The sequence below is a fragment of the Vombatus ursinus genome, unplaced genomic scaffold (assembly GCF_900497805.2).
Source record: "Vombatus ursinus unplaced genomic scaffold, bare-nosed wombat genome assembly UNPS02014818.1, whole genome shotgun sequence".
NCBI classification, from domain to species: Eukaryota; Metazoa; Chordata; class Mammalia; order Diprotodontia; family Vombatidae; genus Vombatus; species Vombatus ursinus.
Window position 1 is genome coordinate 49698483 of NW_020954596.1, and position 22958 is coordinate 49721440.

The 22958-nt window shown below is 36.0% G+C and overlaps 1 protein-coding gene across 1 annotated transcript in view; it reads left to right on the plus strand.

Moving 5' to 3' along the window:
* NSUN7 (NOP2/Sun RNA methyltransferase family member 7) overlaps window positions 1-22958 on the plus strand; it is a 76551-nt gene that overhangs the window by 20046 nt on the left and 33547 nt on the right. Inside the window, exons 5-7 of the mRNA XM_027836407.1 lie at window positions 6878-7030; window positions 7576-7759; window positions 9180-9390. Of these exons, the coding sequence (XP_027692208.1) occupies window positions 6878-7030; window positions 7576-7759; window positions 9180-9390 (548 nt within the window). The remainder of the gene's footprint in view (window positions 1-6877; window positions 7031-7575; window positions 7760-9179; window positions 9391-22958) is intronic.

Sequence of the window (22958 nt, forward strand, 5' to 3'; positions counted from 1 at the left end):
TAGTAAAAACTGACCCATCCTCTATTCCTCTAGTGGAGGAAATCGCATTCTGGAGTGTCATAAAAGGGTAAGCCTAGGGCTCTTCTGGTACAGGTGGCTGTTCCCAGATCACTTCCTCACTACAACTATCATTCTCCTATCATATTACTCTGATTTCCATCAGTTCTAATGCTACTTCTGGTTCTGAGACCGTCTGTCTTTCCCCACGTCCATGGGTTTCTGGCTGGGGACTATGAGTCTCCAGCCTCTTCAGGAGGGTTAAGAGTTCTGCCTTTAGTAACTGTTTAACTCTTGGCCGGTTTACTTTCAGCCCTGTAACTCTAGCAGTCTAACTTTTGTAGAATGGGCAGTAATAATGAGGGAACATTGGACTTTACCTTCCTCTTCAGCAATCCTGCACTCACTGGGCCAATTGCTCTGGATCAGTGGGAACCTTTTCCCTGTTCTATTGAGAGGATTCCCCACATATATCCAGAAAGGCTCACCTGAGGTGTCTCACTGTTGGATCATCACACTGACCCTCCAGATTTGTAGTGCCCTTCCCCCATACTCAACCAAGATATGGGCCATGAGGCCATCTCATCTGTATAGTCAAATGTTGTAGGTGCTCAGGTCTAAAGTCAGTACCCTCTTAGTTCAGGTTTAATGTTGGGATGAAATGATGTATTCCTGAGTCATTGATCATTTAACAAAAGAGGTTTCCTTTGCCCTAACATTAAGGATCTATAGGAAAAAATGTTTGTTATATTCAGTTTCAAAATATAGATTTGTTCATACCTTAAATGGATTTTAATTTTTATTTAAAATGAACACATAAATGTGTTCCCCTTCCATTCAGTAAACTCTAATGGCTACCTGTTACTTCCAGGATCAAATATAAAATGTTTTGTTTGCCTTTGAAAACCTTTTATGACCTAGCTTCTTTCTGCTTTTCTAGTCTTCTTACTCTTTACTCCCCTCCACATATTTTAGGATCCAGGGACACTGACTTTCTTGCTATTTCTTAAACAGGACACTAAATTTCTCACCTAGGTGCCTTTTCATTGGCTGTCTCCCAAGCCTGGAATGCCCTACCTATCCCCCTTACTTCCAGTTCCTGGTTTTCCTGTCCTCTTTCCAAGACTCAGCTTAAACCCCACCTTCTATTGGAGGCACTTTCCCTTCCTTCTTTCTGCCCTATTAGTGCTTTCTCCCTGAGATTAGTTTTCCTACATTGAATATATTATTATTATCATGCACATCATTGTCTACTTTTTGTCTGCCCAATTAGACAGATGATTGATGGCAGGAACTGTGTTTTGCTGTTCTTTGAATTCCCAATGCTTAGCGCACAGTAAATCCTTGATAAAAACTTTTTGGTCAACTGACTGACTGTTATACTTTAGGAATTTGGCATATTAGGTTTTGCTAGCATATCAGAAACAAAGAAGAAATTTTAGAACAGAAAAAAAAATCAACATTATAGAACCAAGAAAGATATTATGCTTTTTGTACGTAATTCATCATTAACTACAGTGGCTTATTGTCTAGTCAAATGAGGTGGCGGTATACTTAAATGTATGCCTTTGAATCATGAATCCGAGAGATTTTCCTCAATATGAATTAATTGACAAAATTCCTGTTTCTTTGTCTTTATTTTCTTCTGTCCTTATAAATGGAAACATACCTATTCTCAAAACATAATTTGATTTTCTTTAGGTCATTTGTTAAGGGATGTGTATCAAAAATGTAATTTCTCATTGTCACATGGTGTTGCTGAAGAAACTGGCCATAGACTAGAGAATTCTACATTTTCATTCAGTAGACATGTATCCTTAGTACGTACAGTACTCCTTGGACTTCTGGATATCTTAACACGTTCAACTATTATTCTCTTGAAGAGTGACTTTATTTTTTGGTAAATTTCAAAGAATATCACCATTCATATATCTGGAGACACAGTGTTTTATTGATTACCCTTGTACAGATTGCATTACCTATTCACAGATTTGACCCAAAAGAGTTTTTGTTCAATTAATGCGTGCTAGGTGAATGGCTTGATAGCCTTAGTAATTTGAAGACTGCTTGCTAGTATGCTTGACAGTTATTGAAAAATGGTGTTACAGACAAATGTTTTGCAAGATTTCATTCAATTATTCTTGATTTTTTTTACATGTCATCTTTTCAATGATGAAGTCATTAAGTGTTTTTATTTGGGTATATAGTAGCTTACAATAAGTTGATTGCTTGAGAGTATTATCAAGAAAACTTTAGTGATGATGTTGTAGAAGCAGTTGCAATAAGAACACTTTAAAAATTTAATTTCTTTCAACTAACAAAAATAAATATCTTTGCTCCTCCCACATCCCTTCCATGGGAAAAAAAAAAGAAAAACAAAACTCTTGTAACAAACATCCACAGTTAAGCAAAACAAACTCTTGAATTGACTTATGTCCAAAATAATTGGCTATGTCCAGAAATAAATCTAATTTTGCACATTTTGCCCCTCTCAGGAGGTGAATAGAATATTCCTCTGGAATTGTGGTTGGTCATTCTTGACTCTTTTAAAGTTGTTAGTCTTTACAATGTTATTGTTACTGTATAAATTGTTCTCCTGGTTTTATGTTCACTTGATTCTCCATCAATACTCTGAAGTTATCCTTTTCATCATTTCTGTGATAATTCAGTTACATTTATATACCACAATTTGATCACCGAATTGATGCCTCCAACTGTAATTGGTTTCCAGTTTTTGTCACTATTAAAAAGGCATCTATAGCTATTTTAACACATGTGTGTCCTTTTCCTCTTTCTTTGATTTTTTTGGGGGGTATAGGCCTAATTGTACTATTACTGTGTACAGTTCAGTAACTTTTTTGGCATAGTTCCAAATTATTTTCCAGGATGGCAAGACCAATTCACAGTTCTCCCAACAGTGAATTACTGTGAATGTTTTCCCAAAGCCCCTGCCACATTTGTCATTTTCCCTTTTTGTCGACTTTGCTAATCTAATGGATATGAGGTAAAACCTCAGAACAGTTTTAATTTGCATTTCTTTAATTACTAGTGATTTGGAGCATTTTCTCATATGGCTTTTGGTAGTTTGGTTTTCTTCCTTTGAAAATTGTCCAGCATGAACACTTTAATACAGGAGTGTGGAACCTGTGGCCTCGCATGTGGCCTTCCAGTCCTTGGGTGTGGCCTTTTGACTGAGTCCAAGTTTCACAGAACAAATCCTTTTATTGAGGGGATTTGTTCTATGAAGTTTGGATTCAGTCAAAGGGCCACTCCTGAGGAACTAGAGGGCCACATATGGCCTTGAAGCCACAGGTTCCCCACCCCTGCTTTAACATCATTATAATAGAATCATTAATTTAGATCTGGAAGAAACCTTGGAAGTCATTGAGTTTGACTCCATCTAACATTATTTAATGTTAGATGCTTTCTCCCCCCACCTCAAATGTCCAATCTATTACCAAGTCCTGTCAGTTTTATCTTTGTAATAGCCCTGGAATATGCTTCCTTCTCTCCTCTGACATAGCCACCATTCTAGAGCAGGCCCTCAACACCTTGTGCTTGGACAATTTTTAATAGTTATAGTCCTACTTAAGAATGATTTTTTTAATGTTTGCAATATATTACTTTTATTTAAGAATATGTTTGTTTATCCTAGTGGCATTTGGAAATGTATGTTTCATTTGATAGTATTTAATTTTTTTCCTCTCAGAATAACTTGTGGTAGAAAATGTTCCCATATGCTATAAGTTGGTCTCACAGTTTTGCTGAGGAGAAAATTTTTTAAAAGTTTAGTATCTAGATTATATATAAGCACATATTATGGTGTATGGAAATTTAGTAATGGAGTTATCTTTAAGTTTGAGCAGTAAGTAACTCCTGCAGGCTTTTCCTCATTGTTAAAGCTAAGTATGTTGAATTTAACAACATATTAAATTAATAAGAATTCAATTATAATTTAAAATTTTGATGGAGCTATAATCTCACTGATATGAGCACTCCATGTACTCACTGGGGCACATTGTAGCCAATCATGCCCTCTCATTCCATTTGCTTCTGCATTTTCTTATAAATCTTCCATTCAGGATGTACTCCTGTGATGGAGTTAGTTTGATAGTTCTTTCATTATTTTGTGGATATCAGTATAGTGCTCAGGTTTACCATTTTCCCTCACATTATTGAACTAACCTATTTCCTTTTTAAATAACACGTGTCTTTGATGTCATTTATACATTTCTCGGGTGCTAGTTATGCTGCTTCATAGATAATATCTACCACGTACCTTTCTGTTGCAATTGATTCTTAGATCATGATGTTCCATGTTAGGCGGCCATTTAGGATCAGATGGAGAATACTGGTGTCCAAGAGATGGGCTTTTGTGATGTCAAAGAGCTTGGGATCCTTTGAAGGTGGAACTCAGTTTCCCAAATGTGATCCTGTCCAATCTCTTCCTTCTGTTCAATTCAGGGTCCTGCTCATTAAAGCATATTTAAAAAAAAAATTTACATATGTAGCATCCCCTCTGGCCTACTCTTCGAACTTTTACCTACAGGATGGATCCCCAGAGGGTGGCTGCTACTTCAGGTTATACAATACCCTATGGGCTGCTGCTCCTTCCACTGTAGCTCACTAGCTTCCACTCTTGTGCTTGCCATTAAGAGTCACCCAGTTGGCACCATTAGCTCTTTACAAAAGCATTTACTACAATGACATAGTAAAAAAAATAGTAGCTACAAAAGATTGCCTTCTGCCAACATACCCAAGGTGCATTCTCTCACAAATATACAGTGTTGCTGGAAAGAGGGGGCTCAGACTTAGAGGGTAATGGTAAAGAGGTACCACATGCAAGAAATGTGTACATGCAAAGGTGATGCTGTGAGGGCTGCCGGCCCAGGCTTCCTTTCTTGTTTCAGTCTTCCTCTCGGGTACGCTGTTTCTGCTCGGCAAATTTTGGGGTCCGTTCCTGGTCCAGCTCTCTTCTCTGCTTCAAAAGGTCATGCTCCTTGCTTGATGCTGTTCCCTCTTCTCTCTGTATTTGTCCTATGGCGGGGAAAGGATGGGGTGTCCTGCTCTTTGTTGGTTACAGTGCCTTTTATGGGTTGAGTAATTTCTTTCCCTGATATATAACTTATAAAAACACTTTTAATGCATTCTAAAATAGAGTTTCATATTCTAATTTAAATAACTTAATACAAGAACAGAAAGAGACTATAGAGCCGCTTGTTCAATCTCTTAACTGGGCAAATTAAGGAAACTAAGGCTTGGAGAAGTTGAGATTGCCTAAGGTCATACTTGTAGTAAAAGGGCCGAGCAGGGATTTTTAACCCTTAGATCCTCAAATGCAAAGATCATTATTTATACCATATTGTGCTGCTCTAGTTATTCTGTACTGATGTTGGTCCTTGGTTTGAAAGGAATTATAATGAGCTCACACTGCTGAGAATTACGCATAAAAGTCTCCATTTCTTAGGTGAAAGAATTATTCGAAGGAAAGAAGACCAGTAAGCAATATATGAATACCTTATCATAAATATTTTATTTACCAGTGTTTAAAAGTATATAATCTAAACTTGTGAAGTTTTTCAGGAAGAAGAAAAAACTATTACCCAAACAAAAACCTGGAAAAGGTGTTTATAGTTTTTTTTTCTTCAATTTCCTTGGGCTAGTTGTGGTTGTTTTTACTCAGGACTTAACACTTCAAGTCACTTGACCAGTAGTACTTGCTAAACAGAAATTCCATGCTAACAAAGTCCTTGGAAAGCAGTAAAAATTAAGTAAGATCTCTGCCCAGCAGGAGGAGCTCTTGATGTAAAATGCATAGTTGTAGCTCACTCCTTTATGAGCTAGCAATACTGACCAAAAAAAAATCTTCATTCTTTGAATTACGACAGTTTAATACATACATATCTAGCATCCATTGCTGTGGTATTATATAACTCTTAGACATAGGAACTAGAACAATCTACTTTTGTTGTGGTCAGAGCCTTTTTCAGGGAGGGCAGCCTTAGTTCTCATATTTTTGGGGGGAATTTATGCATCAGGATTGGGAATTGGGTATCTTTAGTGGTATATTGATCTAAGTAGTAACTTAGGGAGGCATTTGGAGGGAGAAAAAGTAATTGAGCAAGCAGTTGATAAAAATGAATACCTTAAGTATTACTTTAAAACCTCTTACTGACCTTCTTACGTTTACTCTCCAACATTGAAGAACTTTGGTTGGGACTGTGACTAGTCTGGTAGCTTGTTGCCCCTTTGTTTTGTGACTTTTCCCCCATCTTCAAGGCTGTCTGTGTTATTCCTCTAAACCAGATTTCAACTATATAAAAATGTCACAGGGGTGCTATGTAAAATATACTGTATACTGTATATTTCACCCCAAACAATCCTCCATTACTTTAGGAATAAATAGCTTAGGTTGTGTCATCACAATTTGGGCTTTTATAAGACTGATACTCTTTTGGGGTTTGAGATATCAATAAAAATCATGGAGTTTTCAGGATACTGTTTAAATTTTTTTCTTTGTTTACAGGCATTGTTAGATATGGGATATTTAGGAGAGGGGAGGGCCAGAGTCAGGTTCATGAAAGTTATTAAGCCTTAAGACTATAATGTTGAAGTCCATACTAGCAATTAACACTGAAATAGAGGCCTAGGGAGATGCAGAAAGACATAAGACAAGAGATAGATATCAGAGGGGAGAACAGGAAAGTAAGTAGATTTCCATTTCAAAATTTGGCAAATTTTATTAAATTTATTTTAAAACATGAGGTGGGATTGAAAAGGAAATTACCAAAATTTGGAGTAGAATTTATTAACATTTCTAGTGGGATATTGGTAGCTTTGTATCTTAAATCTCAGTAAAAAGTGGATTTTATATTTTTAGTTTTAAAACAAAATTGGCTGCAGCACTGGCAAGATGTCGAATTAAACATGATGCTCTTTCAATTTACCAAATTCTACCAGAAACTGTTAGAAAACAGGAACAAAGAGCTTCTACTTTGCCACTTTATGCTTGGGTAAATACTTGCAAAATCAGGTAAGATTTCAAATATATACTTCCATTATGTGAAAGTCACTTAACCTCTCCTTTCTTTAGACAACTATATAAGACTAAGTTTCAGAGAAAATGTCGACCTGTGTTGGTAGGAGTTTCCCCAAGTTGCCTATACCAGTGAAATCAAAGGTCCAGCTAGTCCCCACACCCCATCTCCTTTCCTCATGGTAAAACCTGAAAAATAAATTAAGTATAAATTTGAGATCATCTTTTACTGAAGAAGAATATTTGTATAAAAATGTAATTCTTAATTTATATTTTAAATCTTGATTCTTGGTTTAATTTGAGATCTTAATTCTAAATTAAAAAAGAAAATTATAGCAATCCTTTTATGCCCTAAAACATGCTTCTGCAGGCTGACTCTAAAAAGTTGCACTAGATACATATAAGAATAATCTTCACATTAGTTTGCTTGGGTGATATTGATTATTTTTCATGTTAATAGAACCATAATGTGTTAAAATGTATATTTAATCTCCTATATTGTAATTATAGTAAAAATAAATAATTGAATGTTGTGTCAACAGCCCTGAAGTTGTTTGCGATGATTTGAAGAAAGGAGGATACACCAAAGTCAGATCTGCATTTGACTTGGAGTGTAAATCTTTTTGTATGGACCAGCATTGCAGTGATGTCTTAATTTTCCCATCTCATCTTAAAAGTGAACTTCTTAATATAGAGCTTTGTACAGATTATAAACTTTTGTTTCAGGTAAGCTAACATTCGCTTTTAAAGATTCTCTTTACCAACAAAAAATTGAGTAGTCTTAATTCTTTTTCCTCAGGCAAACTCCTCAAGCTTGTAAGTCTCAACATCACATCCCATCAAAATATTAAATGTGGAATGTGGACTTTCTATTCAGACTTCTTATAGATCATCAGGAGGATTTACAGCTTTCTCTAATTTCAACTTCAATATAATTTAACCTGGCACCCCTCGAATTTATCAGACCTTATTCCCTTTTGAAGCAGCATAGAAATGGCTTCTCTTTCCTTACCCCCACAATTTATTCTTGTGCTGCTGGTATCTGGGAATGGGTTAATCTCATCTGGGTTAAAAAGCTTACTTTGAGAAATCTTTACTGAGTGGTCTTTGAATATCCAAGATCACAGCTTTCTCAGAAAGGTGTTGAAGCTTAAATGCCATTTATGACTTAACTAAGAACTGAATTCTGTAGTAAATAAAACTCCAAATTTTTTTCTCAACTTTAAAATTTGGATTAATATTTCATTATCAGAAGATTAAGTAGGAATTAAATAGGGCAACATGGCAGAGTAGCTAGAAAGGTGGCCTTGGAGCCAAGAAGACCTGGGTTCAAGCTCTTTGACACAAAGCCTTGGGGCCTGGGAAAGTAACTTAACCTCTAGGCTACTCTCTAATACAAATTGCAGAGAAGATGCTGACCTGCATTTCTTTCTTTACCTGGGAATTGCTTATAATAATGAAATTACAGGTCCAGACCTTATCCCTAACCTTATTATAGCCAAAGGAAATCCCAACTTATAAATGTTTTGTGTTCCAAAAATTCACTTGTAAGTCGATATTTTGAAACTTAGAATATATTTTTCCTGTGGAAATAATGTTATAAATGATAGATAATCAGTTAGTCAAGTATTTATTAAGCATTTATTGTGTGCCAGGCACTGTGCTAGCCACTTGTTAAATTCTCAGGCTAGCAAGCAAAAGCCTATTTAGTGTATAGTTGTAGCTGAACTATAGTAATAACATCTCTACTCCTGATTTCTGAACCCCAAATCCTTGCTCTGTGTTCTTTGAAGTTTGAGCATCTCTGAGCTATGGCAGCAAAGATGACAATAGAGGTTGACAATGGGTTTCTGTGACTGGACAATTCCTGTGGTAACGTTTACAAATGAGTATTTTCATAACATATCAAGTCAGGTGCTGCCTATTTTGTCTTATTTTACTGTGTGAAAGACAAAGCACAATGTACCTATTTTAGGTTAAGTTTAGATATCAAATAAATTTGTTCATTATTCAGATTCCTTTGGCTAAATAAAAATTAAGAAACTTAAAAAAGTTAAGAATATTTCCATTAATGTAGAACAAATAAAGTAGATCTTCTGAATCTTATCTTTTGTGATTTCTAATAACACTGTTTGTTCCCACGTAGGATAAATCTCGAAGTCTTGCTGTTCATTCTGTAAAGACCTTGCTGAATATGGATGATGACATCTTATTGGTTAACATGGGTTCCTGGTACACTGTTGCTCATATGTCAACACTGACAAATCAGAGTACCTCAAAAATATATGTATGTGGAATAAAATCACAAACTAAGGAATCTGAACTGAAGAATCTTTTTACAAATATGGGATGTAAAAGTATGTGTCAAATATTAATTTCTATTTGGAGTTTAGTGTCCTCTTATATTTTAGAAGTGATGAAGGTTTATTTTAATGTATTTTAATTTTATTTTTCTTTATGAAACACTCAAGATAATCTTTCTCAGTATCTGTATGTTGGTATATAAGGTAGTTTTTGTCATAGAATTTTGCTAATATTGGTTGAATGGCAGGTTAGAATTTTAATGCTCTATATAAATAGCAGCATGAATAAATACCTTACATTCATGTAACATTTAAAATTTTTTAAAAAATACTTACCTGTAAATCTAATTTGATTCTCACATAAGCATTGGGTTGGTATTATTAACATTTAATGAATGAGGAAACAGAAAAAAATGAGATTAAATAATTGAGTCACAAGTTACACAGTCAGCATTAAAGCCACGGCCTTCAGATTGTAAATATAACAAAGCTAATTCAATTGTACACTGCATTTAAAGAGGCATAGTTTTCAGAAAAAGGCAGGTAATGTTCCTGTACTTCTAGGAATTACATTTTAGGAAAGACATTGACAAGCTGGCAGGTGCAGAACAGGACAACCAGGTAATTGCAGAGACTATGGATGATCAGTTCAAAGAACTGGGAATATTTGTCCTGTAGAAGAGAAAATTTCAGGAGGACATGATAGCTGTTTTCAAATATTTGAAGGGCTATCAGATGGAAGAAGGATTATAGGACTCTTTCTTTCTACTTGGTCCAAATGGGCAGAAGCAGGAGGAACAGGGAGAAGTTGAAAAGAAGCAGCTTTTTTTGATGCAAAGAAAAAGTTCCTAACAATTAGAGCTATTCAGAGGCAGAATGAATAGCTTCAGGAGGTAATGAATATTCTACCCTAGGTTCTAGAAGTCTTCAAGTGAAAGCTGTTTACTCTTTGGGCATCTTGTATTAGACTGGTGACTCCCGTACAATTACAGATTGGACTAAATCACCTGTTACCCTTTCAATACAGAAGTTCTGTGAGAAATGAATTATGGCTAAATTTCTGCTTTTTTTTTGAAGAGATAAATCTGACATTTTTATGTATCTGTAAAAAGTCAGCTCTCTAAATATCCTTACTTAATTTCCAAATTCAAAAGTAACTTGGTTTTTCCTTTCTCTCCTTTATAGGAATAACTTAGTTAACAGATCTCTTATGATCAAAATAATCCTTATCTTGCCCCAAGTACAAAAATAATAATTAAAACTTAAATGAATCATAGAATTTGAGAGCTGGAACAGACTTTGGAGATTCAAGTGTAAGGTAGCATATTATGATGGAAAGAACATTGATTTAGAGTCAGAGGACCTGGGTTCAAATTCCTGGTTATTTACTACCTGTGTGACTTAAGACAAGTCACTTCATGTTTCTGTGCCTCATTGTTCATCAGTAAATTGAAGTTAGAACATTTAACAAAAATTAGCAACCACCAAATACATGTCATTTCCCTTTTTTGGTCAAGTTTGCCAATCTGATGGGTGTGAGGTAGAACTTCAGGATTGCTTTAATTTTCATTTCTCTAATTATTAGTGATTTGGAGCATTTTTTACATGGCTACCAATAGCTTGGATTTCTTCTTCTGAGGACTACCTCTTCATATCCTTTGACCCATTTACCAGTTGGTTAGATGGCTCTTATTCTTATACATTTGAATCAGTTCCTTATATATCTTGGAAATAGGACCTTTATCAGAGAAACTCACTACAAAGATTTTTTTCAGTTAACTCTTTTCTTTTTAATTTTAATTATATTTAACCTATACTTCTGTTTTTTTCAATTGACCAAAATTTTCCCTTCCCATTTGAAAAAGAAAGAAACACAAAGTCCTTCTAATAAATACGCATAGTAAAACAAAGTAAATTCCCACAACGGACATTTTCAAAAAATATACAACTGAGTTTTTACCCTTTGTGTATCAACTTTCTCTATGAAGGTAGATAGCATGTTTCATTGTGAGTTCTCTGGAATCATGGTTGGTCATTGTGTTGATCAGTTTCCTGCCCCCTCTATATAAAAAAGATCATGGAATGAGAAGAGGAAATATGAGAGGAATATGTAATAAAATAAAAATAAAAAGAGAGGAATGTGCTGAGCACTAATACTCTAAGTGTGATATGATCTTCTTCTGCTCCCCTGCCCCTCTCTTCTTAATCTTGACCAGAGCCCAGTGACACTTTCTTAATTTTTCTTCCTTTCCTTTTTCTTTGCCAATCTATCTTTAAGAGTGAGAGTTTGTTTTGCCTAGGATGATTCTCTCCTTTAGCCAGTACTTCCTCTTATCCCCCCTCCTCTCCTTTCCTTCATGTTTTTTTGTTGAATGAAGTGTATTTCTTTACTCAACTCTAATACTGAGAAGGGTCTCATGAGTTACAAATATCTTTCCATGTAGGAATGAAAACAGTTCAACTTTAATAAGTCCTTTATGAGTTCTCTTTCCTGTTTACCTTTTCATGCTTCTCCTGAGTCTTATATTTGAAAGTCAATTTTTCTACTTAGCTCTGGCTTTTCAAGAATGCATTAAATTCCTTTGTCATTGAATGTCAGTTTTTCCCCCTCATTGATTACACTCATTTTTGCTGGGTAGGTGAATCTTGGTTTTAATCCTAGCTCCTTTCACCTCTGGAATATCGTATTTTAAGCCCTTTGATCCCTTAATGTAGAATCTTGTGTTATACTGATTGTGTTTCCACAATACTTGAATTGTTTCTTTCTGGCTATTTCCAATATTTTCTCCTTGACCTGGAAACTCTGGAATTTGGCTGTAATATTCCTGGGAGTTTTCCTTTTGGGATCTCTTTCAGGAAGTGATCAGTGGAGTCTTTCAATTTCTATTTTACCCTCTTGTTCAAGAATATCAGGGCAGTTTTCCTTGATAATTTCTTGAAAGATGATGTCTAGGCTCTTTCCTGCATCTGTTTTCTAGGTCAGTTGTTTTTCCAATGAGATATTTCACGGTCTTCTATTTTTTCATTCTTTTGGTTTTGTTTTATAATTTCTTGATTTGTCATAGAGTCATTAGCTTCCATTTGCTCCATTTTTCTAATTTTTAAGGAATTATTTTCGTCAGTGAGCTTTTGGACCTCCTTTTACATTTGACCAGTTCTCCTTTTTAATGTATTCTTCTCTTCATTGACTTTTTGGACCTCTTTTGCCATTTGGGTTAGTCTATTTTTTAAGTTTTTTTTTCTCAGTATTTTTTTTTTTTTTGGATCTCCTTTAGCAAGGTGTTGACTTGTTTTTCATGATTTCCTCGTATCACTCTCATTTCTCTTCCCAGTTTTTCCTCTACATCTCTTACTTGATTTTCAAAATCCTTTTTGAGCTCTTCCATGGCCTGAGACCAATTCATATTTTTCTTGGAGGCTTTGGATGTAGGAGCTTTGACTTTGTTGTCTTCTTCTGGTTGTATGTTTTGATCTTCCTTGTCACCAAAGTAAATTTCTATAGTCTGAGTGTTTTTCCGCTGTTTGCTCATGTTCCCAGCCAATTTCTTGATTTTTTAACTCTTTGTTAAGGTAGGACTTTGCTTCCAGTGTGGAGGGTGTACTGTCCCAAGCTTCAGGGGTTTTGTGCAGCTATTTTTGGAGATACTTCTAGGGACCTGTAAATTTTCAGTTCTTCCAAAGTGCTATGATCAAGGGCGAGGTGTTTACTCATTTCCTGGCCTGTGCTCTGATCTATGAGTGACCACAAGCACTCTTTTCTGTCTTGGAACTGTGAGGAAGATTTCCTTTCCACTGCCACTATAAGCTCCATCATGCCAGCGCTCCTGCTTGCCCTAGGACTGCCACCCAGAACTGTGACCCAGATCCAAGAACAGGCAATGCAAAAGAATCCTGCACCAGCAAAGAGATCCCTGCAATCCCCTTCTGATCAGCCACTCAATTCCCTCTCAGTCTGTGGGCCAGAAGTTCCAGAAGCAGCCGCTGCCCCAGGGCCTCACGTGGGGACTGGGACTGGGACTAAGACCCCACGCTTCTCTCTTACCACAGATACAGACTTTTCCTATTGACCTTCTAAGTTGTCTTTGGCGTTCCTGGGTTGAGAAGTCTGGAAACTGCCACAGCTGCCTGTGATTCAGTCCTCTGAGGCCTGCTCCAGGTTCACTGAGGCCTGCCTTGACTGAGCGCCCACACCGCTCAGCCCGAAATGCCCACACCGAAATGCGTTCCTCTCCCAGCTTGGCGCAATATACCTTTCTGATCAACCATCCAGGTTGTCTTGGGCTGGAAATTTGTTTCACTCTGTCTTTTTGTGGGTATGCTGCTCTAGAATTTGTTTAGAGTCATCTTTTACAGGTATTTGGAAGGGTTTGAGGGAGCTCAAGTGAGTCCTCAAGTTTACTCTGCCATCTTGGCTCTGCCTCCCCATATTCTATTCTTGAGGTACATGTTTTGATGGGCCTAATGACTCTACATTCTCAAAGGTCACAGATAGCCTCTCTGTCAAAAATAGTGGCATTTTCACACTTCACTCTCAATCTCTCTACAATATTTGGTACTGTTGCCTACTTCCTTCTTAAAATTCCTTTCTTGTCTTCTGTGACATTAATTTTATTGTCACCTGTCCTTTCTGAGTAATCCTTTTGTTTCCATTGCTGACCTCTTCTTTCTCTAGCCCCTTTATGTGCATATTCCATACAGTTTTCTTGTAATGCTTAAAATACGACAAAGATATGAATCCTGAATTCTAAAAGGCTGTGCCAATAGAATATGAATGCTGGCACATTTTACCAAGCTAAAAAAGTCACTGGAAAGTCACTGAATTGTGTTTGTTGTTCAAGGATCAACAAAGAAAAGTATATGATGTGCTAATGACCATTAGACAACAAGTTCTTTGGTTATGGAATCCATGGAAAAAGAAAAAAATGCAAAATGGTTCTCAATCCTGTGGAGCCCCCTTGTACTTCTGCAGTGACAATGGCAGAGTCATGGAAAAGGAAGCAAAGGGTGTTAAGAATCTCAGTTCTTATGATATTTCAATAAAAGGTCTTTGTCCAGTGAGTTTATACATTACTGGAATGACTGAACCATCACAATATTAAGATTCTTGATATAAATGAAACCAGAAGATATAAAGAAGAGGGGCAGGTATATGGAATGGTGGCTTGCAGGTTCTCTTTGGAGAGGCAAATGCAAGAATTGGCAAGTGTTGGTTACATCATATTCCCAAAGGCAACAAAAAGCATCATTTTTTGAGAAATGTTCATTATCAGCTTTCATTTTTTTTTTTTTTTGGTGAGGCAGTTGGGGTTAAGTGACTTGCCCAGAGTCACACAGCTAGTAAGTGTTATGTGTCTGAGTTCAGATTTGAACTTGGGTCCTCCTGACTCCAGGGCCAGTGCATTGCGCTACCTAGCTGCCCCTCAGCTTTTATTTTTAAGAGTTAGTGTCAGGACCACCATGAAGATAATTGCAGCTTATGTACAAATATCTGTTGTAGGAGATAAAAAAGGTAGAGAAAGTCTGTCAATAACTACAAAACCCTCCAAATTAAATCAGCCTATGCTTTTATAGTCAATGACTTCATTGCCAAGATGGACTTTAGGGAACGATGACAAAAAATGTTGGTAAGTATGGCTCAAGTTTAAGAAATGAGGAAGCCAAAGGCTTTTAAATTACTCAAAAGCCACTTGTGTGTATGCACACACACCTTTTTTTTATTGTTGTTAAGAGAGGGTACAGAATGTGCTGACCACTGAGAAACAATACAAAAATAAAATTAACTATGTCTTGACATGAAATGATTGGTCACCAATGGGAATCCTTGAGGAAAACATGTTAAAGGAGTCAGAAAGCTTTCGTAAATAATTTTCTTCAGCTGAACATATCAGTCATAAGATTGACTAAAAGGTAGAGGACACATGATTCTACTTTCAATGCTGTTCAACTCAGCAAACATTTATTTTGCATCTACTACATATATGGAATTATATTAGGTTATACTGATAGAAAAACAAAATATTCCATGTCATCAAAGAGTTTAAGTTTTATTAAACAGGGGATACGTGATGTATGATACAAGGTAATTTGAGGAAGATGAGACCACAAGAAACTGGGTGGAATCATGGAAAGGTAAAACCTGTGTTAAACCAGGAAGGAGTTGAAAAGAATTATGAAAACCAGAGATGAAGAGGAAGTATGTTACGGGCTTAGGGCATAGATTATATGAATACACAGAGGTAGAATATAGGCTATGGAGTTTGGGGAATAGCTAACAATCCACTTTGGCTAGAACTTACATTGTATGAATATAAAATTAGACTGAAACGGTAAGTTGGAACCAATTTGAGAGAGACTTGACCTTTGTTTTAAGAAGATTAATATGGCATGTCTAGCACATGAATTAGACAGGGTAGTAACTATAGGCAGGGAGACCAATAAGAAAGCCTTTTTATTTCTATTCAGAACCTCATCATCTTTCTATTCTTCTTTACCTTCTATATCCAATTGGTTGCCAAGTCCTATTGATTTTACTTCCATAACACATCTCTTACATCATTCTCCCCTGTACTCCCATGGCCATCATTCCTATTTGAGGTTTTGATCACTTCTCTACTAGCTTATTATAATAGCTTTATTACATACAAGGAAGGAGTATAGAGAAGAAAGACTTAGGACGGAGCTTAGGGCAACAAACACTTAGGAAGGATGATAATGACCTAGTAAATAAGAGGAGAAACATTTAGACAGATAGTAGGAATGTGCAGTGTTGTAGAAGCCAGGGGAGGAAAAAGTATCTAGGGAAAAGGTCACCTAATTGCTGTATCTATCACTTCTAGCTTGCCTTATGTCAAATAAGAGGAGTGGCCATGGATGTCCTTGCTTTACCTCTAATTTTATTGGGCAAGCTTCTAGTTAATCTCCATTACATATGATGCTGGCTCTTAGTTTTAGGCAGCTAATAGTTACCGTGTCAGGAAAGGGCCATTTATTTTTATATTCTCTCTTTTTTTCCCTGGTATATCCTTTTTTTTCCTTCCTTTTTTCTTTTTTCTCTTATAGTCATCAAAATGTAACCAAACTACTCCCACCTCCTCTATCTTACTTATGTGTCTTATGAGGAGATACTTATTTCTTCTCTCCTTATTAGAATGTAAACATATAATTATTATATAGTCCCTTCCATTTGCTCAAATGTATTTACCTTTGATTTCCTTGACTCTTGTGTTTGCTTTTCAAAATAAGTACTCAGGTCTGGTCTTTTTATCAAGAATGCTTAGAAGTCTTCTATTTCATTAGACATCTGTTTTCCTTCTGTAAGATTATGCTTAGTTTTGCTGGGTACATTTTTTTTTGATTGTAAACATTTTCTTGACTTCTAGAATAACATATTCAAAACTCCTATCTTCTGTAGTGGTAGCTGTGAGGTCTTGTGTGATCTTGACTGTGGCTCCTTAGCACTTAAATTTTTTTCTTTTCTGACTGCTTGTAATATTTTTTTTTTGACCTGGTTCTGGATTTTGACTATGATGTTCTTGGGAGGTTTCATTTTGTTGTTTCAGGAAGAAACTGGAGCATTCTTTCTATTTTCAATTGATTCACTGAATATTGAATGGGTTCTAACAGGGCTAGGCAGTTTTCATTAATGATTTATTGAAACATGGTATTTAGGCTTTTTATTGTCAAAGTTTTCAGGTAATCCAGTGATTCTTACATTATCCCTCCTTGATGTATTTTGTAGGTCAATTATTTTTTCTAGAAATTACCTTATATTTTGTACTTTTTTTTTCAGTCTCAATTTTATTCTAATGTTTCTTGTTTTCTCATGAAGTCATTGGTTTCTGTCTGGTTCAATCTAATTTTTATGGAGTATGTTACTTGATTTTTTTGAACTTTTGTTTTATTTTGTTTTCCATTAACAAGCCTTTATTTTCCCTCTCAACCACTCCTGCCAATTTTCTATTTATTTTTCCAATTAATAAGCATTTCTTTTCTTTCTCTCCTACTTCTCCTTAGCAATTAAAAAAGAAAGCCTTCACAAGTAACAAATATGCATAGTCGCACAGAACAAATTCCTTTATTGACTGTGTCCAAAAATGTACTTCTTCTTCTGCATTTTAAGTCCATCACCACACAGGCAGTAGGTGGGTTGCATACTTCATCTTTGGTCCTCTGGAATTGTGGTTTATCATTGCTCTGACTAGAGTTTTTAGTCTTTCAAACTTGTTTTCTTCATAATGTTGTTGTCATTGTATAACTTTTTCTCATAGTCCTACTGTCTTCATTCAGTATTAGTTCATAGAGGTCTTCCCAGTTTTCTCTGAAATTGTCCATTCATCATTTCTTATGACACAATAATATTCCATTACATTCACATATCACTATATTTGTTTAATCATCCCCCAATAGCTAGGCGCTCCATTAGTTTCCAGCTTTTTGTTACTATAAAAAAGTACTACAAAAATTTTGTACATGTGGATCCATTTCCTTTTTCTTTGATCTTTTTGGGGTACATGCCTAGTTGTGGTTGTTCTTGTTTGTCCTTCGTTCTTGAAGGGGACCGTGATATCAAGAAGGAGATGTCATGACTTGCAAGTGAATTGGATTTAAGTGAGGCAGAGCTGTGCTAAGTCACCAGCCTCACTGTCCTCCAGAGCCATCTCGGTCTAGTGGCAAGATATAGATTGGGACTATTGGAGATGGCTCCGGATGCAGTGGGAGGCGTTGGCCTTTTTAAGCTAAGGTCTTTCCCAGGTCTCAGTTTCTCTGAAGCACTACCCATTCAGTGATTAAGGATGGGTAAAAAAAAATGAGGCAAAGAATGGCCTCTTTTACCTAGTCAAAAAAAAAAAAATAATCTGGGAGGTGAAGACCCTTAGGGTTCCTGGCCAAAACAAAAACAATTGCTATTTACACTCACTCTGAGCCATCAGAATTCAAACAATGACCAACTGAGGCTTGGGCTGGGACTTATTGTTGGCCAGTCAATGAGAGCCAGAGTTACCTGGATTTAAGGCATGGTCCATAAAAAAGAAGTTTAGCCTGTAAACCCCAAGATATCTTGCTAGGTTTCAGTGATCAAAATTTATATTCCTTTGGGCAGAGCACCTGCAGGTAAGAGTATGATTCCCTATGTGGACAGAGGGAGAAGAAAGAAAGAGGGAGAGGAGGGAAGAGAAGAAGGTGAAGAATAAAGGAAGGAAGGAGCTGCATTGCTTAACTGGAACTGGAAAACTGGGTCCCCAGTAGGGCAGCTACTACTACTCGCAGGTTGTTGTTTGTCCTTCATTCTTTTTTTTTTTCAGTGTCTTTTATTTTTTAAAAAATTAACAAACATTTATTTTCCCTCCCTCCTATCCATCCCAAACTGAACAATGAAGAAAAACAAAACTTTATAAAAATAGGCATAGTCAAGCAAAACTAATTCTAATTCAAAATTAATTTAATTAAAAACTTATTGGTCCCGTCCAACAATGTATGTCTCATTCCATGTCTTGAATCCATCACCTCTCTGTCAGAGGATGGGTAGCACGCTTTATCACTGGTTCTTTGAAATCAGGATTGTTCACTACATTGGCAAGAGTTCTTAAGTCTTTCAAAATTATTTGTCTTTACAATGTTGCTATGATTGTATAAATTGTTCTCCTGGTTCTGATGCAGTTTAGGAGTTCAGGGGTCCTGGGATCCCAAAATCACAACACACGGGTCCTGCCCAAAAGAATTCAACCCAAGCCTTCTTTCAGCCAAAGACAAGGTTTATTAGAACATCCATCATATTGGGCAGACTCTTAAGGAGCCTGGACATTAGTAAGCTATTGGCTTATTGGCTAGATTATAAGAACCAGAGCAGTGGCTAGATTCTAAGAATCAGAGCATCTTAATGGAGACAAGATGAGTTTGTCCTTCATTCTTGAAGAGGACCATGACATCAGGAAGGAGATGTGGCTTACAAGTGAACTGGATTTCAGTGAGGCAGGGCTGTGCAGAGTCACCAGCCTAGCAGTGGTATCACTGGAGTAAAGGGTATGCATAGTTTAGTAAGTATATTACTTGTGTAAGATTTTGAACTGCCTGCACTAAATTGTTTACTCTTACTCTTTCCTCTAGAATTCTCATTTTCTTTCCCAGTCTTCCTTTAGAGCTGTCATTTCATTTATAATGTAACTTTTAAAAAATCTTGCTTCATTTTTTCTTAGGAATTCCAATTGAGCTTGTGGCAAATCTGTGCTTTTCTTTGAACCTTTGCTTGTGGATAATGTGGAGTTAGTCTCTTCTTTTAGGTGTGTGGCTTGGGTAATCCATGCTCCATAATATTTCTTTATTGATGGTGTTCTCTTTTGTTTACTCATTTTTCCAAATTTACTTCTCATGTTGGAACTTTGTGTTGGGCTCAGGCTCTGTACACTTTTGGAACGAATGGTACTACAACCTTCTTTGCTTCTGATCTGTATTACCTGGGGTTTTGTTAAAGAATACTGTGTTCTTCAAGGACCTCAGGAGTATCTCTAGTACCAGCCTGATATATGAGGGAGGTTTGTTCACAGGTGTACCCTGTTTGGTACCCTCCTGATCTTAGACCTGTAGGCTCCTTCACTGGTTCAGTGTCAGAGCAATATAGCTGTGAATTCAGGAGTCTTTGGCTATATCCTGGTTTGGGCTCCAATCTCTCTACACACTTCTGTAGGTTTCAGGCTTTCCTCTGGTCTTTAAGCTGGGAAGCTTCTGTGATCTGAGGTCATGGGCCAGGCTTTTCTGACTAGACTCTTTCCCTAATGTCTACAGGCTACTCACTATCTCTTTGTGTGGACATGAGATGGAAATGTACTTACTTTAGTTCTCTATGGATTTTTGGGTCTGGTATGCTTTTTTCATCCTTGCTGGAGTAGTTGTGAGAGAGTTAGGTTTTCCTTCTCCTCACTCAGTCATCTTGAGTCTGTAAGTCCTTTTGTATAATATGTAGCATTTTTCATCTACTTGATTTTTCCTGTATGGGTAGTAGTTATGCCAAATTCTTTTTGGTAATTAGAGATCTTATTTAGGAGCTTTGCAGGCTTCTGGAACTTTATCCAATCAGCATGTCATCTCTGAAGGATCTGAGGAGAGCATCTAGAGGATCTCAGTAACCATGGAGAATCCATTCTCAACTGGGATTCTCTGCTGAATCTTCCTTTTATAACAGTGGTATATACTTTAAACATATATCACCCCCTTTCATATGCCTTCCTTTATATTAACAATTAGAGGATTTAAAAATATGTTTTACTGATGCCTTTGATTTTACATTGAAGTTATTTTGACTAGAAAAACTCCCCTTTCCTCCATTTAGATTGAACCTTTCTTTGTAGCACAGAAAATAAAGAAAAATATTAGGTACAATGACCACATGTGTCAATGTATACAACAACCTGCTCTATTTACTCCCTCACCTCTGCTGTGAGGAGGAAGATACATCCTCCAGAACCATCATTAACTTTTTACTTATTCAGAATTTGATTTCCTTTCAGTGATCATTTCTTATATTGTATACATATTCTTATTTTATTATTTACCTGTTGGGTATTAAATATTTATTGATTATATTATTTTTGTTTTGCTTATTTCTTTCTGAATAAATTCATATAAATTTCTCCATATTACCCTGAATTCATCAGAAGGGAACTTTCCTTCATAGAGAAGGCAAAGAATAATGTAGTCAGGGGTGTGCTGGTAAATGTTTAACAACTAGCTCTCCAAACAGAACACACTTTTAAATTTAATATGTGTTATTAGCATTTTCTCCATTACTTTCCTAAATCTAGACCAGGATTGGCAAACTGGCCCATGGGCCAAATCCATTTCCTCTGCCTGTTTATGGCTCGTGAGCTAGAAATGTTTTTTTTTTTTTTTACTGAATTTTTTAAAAATTATTTTTCTTAAATATCACTTTGTAAAGTTACTCTCAAACAGTGGACACATACACATTTAAAAAGAAAAGCAACGTGCAGCATCAGATTTGTGAAATGAACAAAATATAACTGTGCATATATGGTACATACTGGAAGGCAATGAGATTCATGATTCCCGGAGAAAACCTCAAGGTAACATTCAGCCAGTGTCAAACCAGATTTGTTCAGAAGCTTAAAGTGAGGAGGGCATATCATGCACACGCTGTTGCCTCCCCACATGGTATAGCAAAGCGCTTGGCTTCCATTAGAGAAACTGATGGATATTTAACACTGTCCTTTCTCCTAGCAGCTTTCAACTCCAGGGCTGAAGGGTGCAAGCCAATGCGATAGCTCCTGTTAGGACAATTCTGCGGGCACTGTCTATCTAGCATGTGCATTGGACCTTCATCTATCATTAAAACCTGTAGTGGCTAAAGTTGGAAGACTGGAATTTTTTTTTTTAAATAGTTTTAATTAAAAGGTAAAAACCATTCTTAGTTCAGAGGAATACAAAACCAGGCAGGATGGTTGAATTTGGCCTCTGGGTTAGGGTTGACCAACCCCTGTTTTGATAATCAACAAAACAATAAATCCAGCCCTGGTTTGTAGCATTTGCTGATTTCTAAGATGTAAATGCTTGCACCAGGAATTTAACCATTGGCTCTTGCAAGCTGGTTCGAACTAGTTCCAGCACGCCCTGAGTGTAGTCCTCAATATCGATGCAAAATTTTTAAATAAATTTGCTAGGGAATTATAACAACATATCCAGGAAATATTTTGCTATAAACTTAGATGGATTAATAGCTACAGTGTAGGGATAGTTCAGCATTAGGAAAATAAATAGTATAATTAATCATCTAAATGACAAGAATAATAAAATCATTTGATTATTTCATCATTTGTAGAGGAAACCTTTATGTTATGGTCTCATGTTAAAAACCCTAAAAATATTAAGCATGTAAGGATCCTTTCTTTAATATGTTCAAAGACATAAATGACTTTATTTGAAATAGAGAAACATTAAAAGCTTTTCCAAAACAAATGAAAATAAAGCAGTGGTATTCTCTCTCTTCAGTATTATTTTAAAGGTGTAAACACTACCAAGGAGACAAAATTATCCCTATTTGCTGGGGGTATATGGTATGATGGTATAATTAGAAGAAGCTTATCAAGATGATAGGTTCAGAAAGATAGCTGGACACAAAATAGATCCACGAAAGATTTGGCATTTCTGTATAGTACCAAGAAGAAATGCTAATAAGATAAATTCCATTCAAAATAACCAAAAATGTATAAAGTATTTGTGAGCTAACCTACTAAGACACATGAAATATTTATATAAATAAAACTACAAAATAAAGAAGACAAATAATTGCACTAGATGGTTGGTTTGTGCTAGTTAAAATGATGATACTACCTCTGTTAATAGATTTATTACTCAATCTGTTATTATAAGGCCAATTATAAGGCTAATCAAGTTACCAAAAGGATACTTAATAGAGCTAGATTAAAAAAAAGAAGCAGGATGTATTTGGAAAGGAACAAAAGGTCTAGAAACTTAAAGAAAATGCAAAAAAAAAAGCAAAGAAGAAGGAAGAGGTAACCTTTTAAGACTAGCAATAATCATCAAAACAATTTAGTTCTTATTAAAAAGCAGGAAAGTAAATTGATGGAATAGATTAGATAAACAAGAACCAGAAG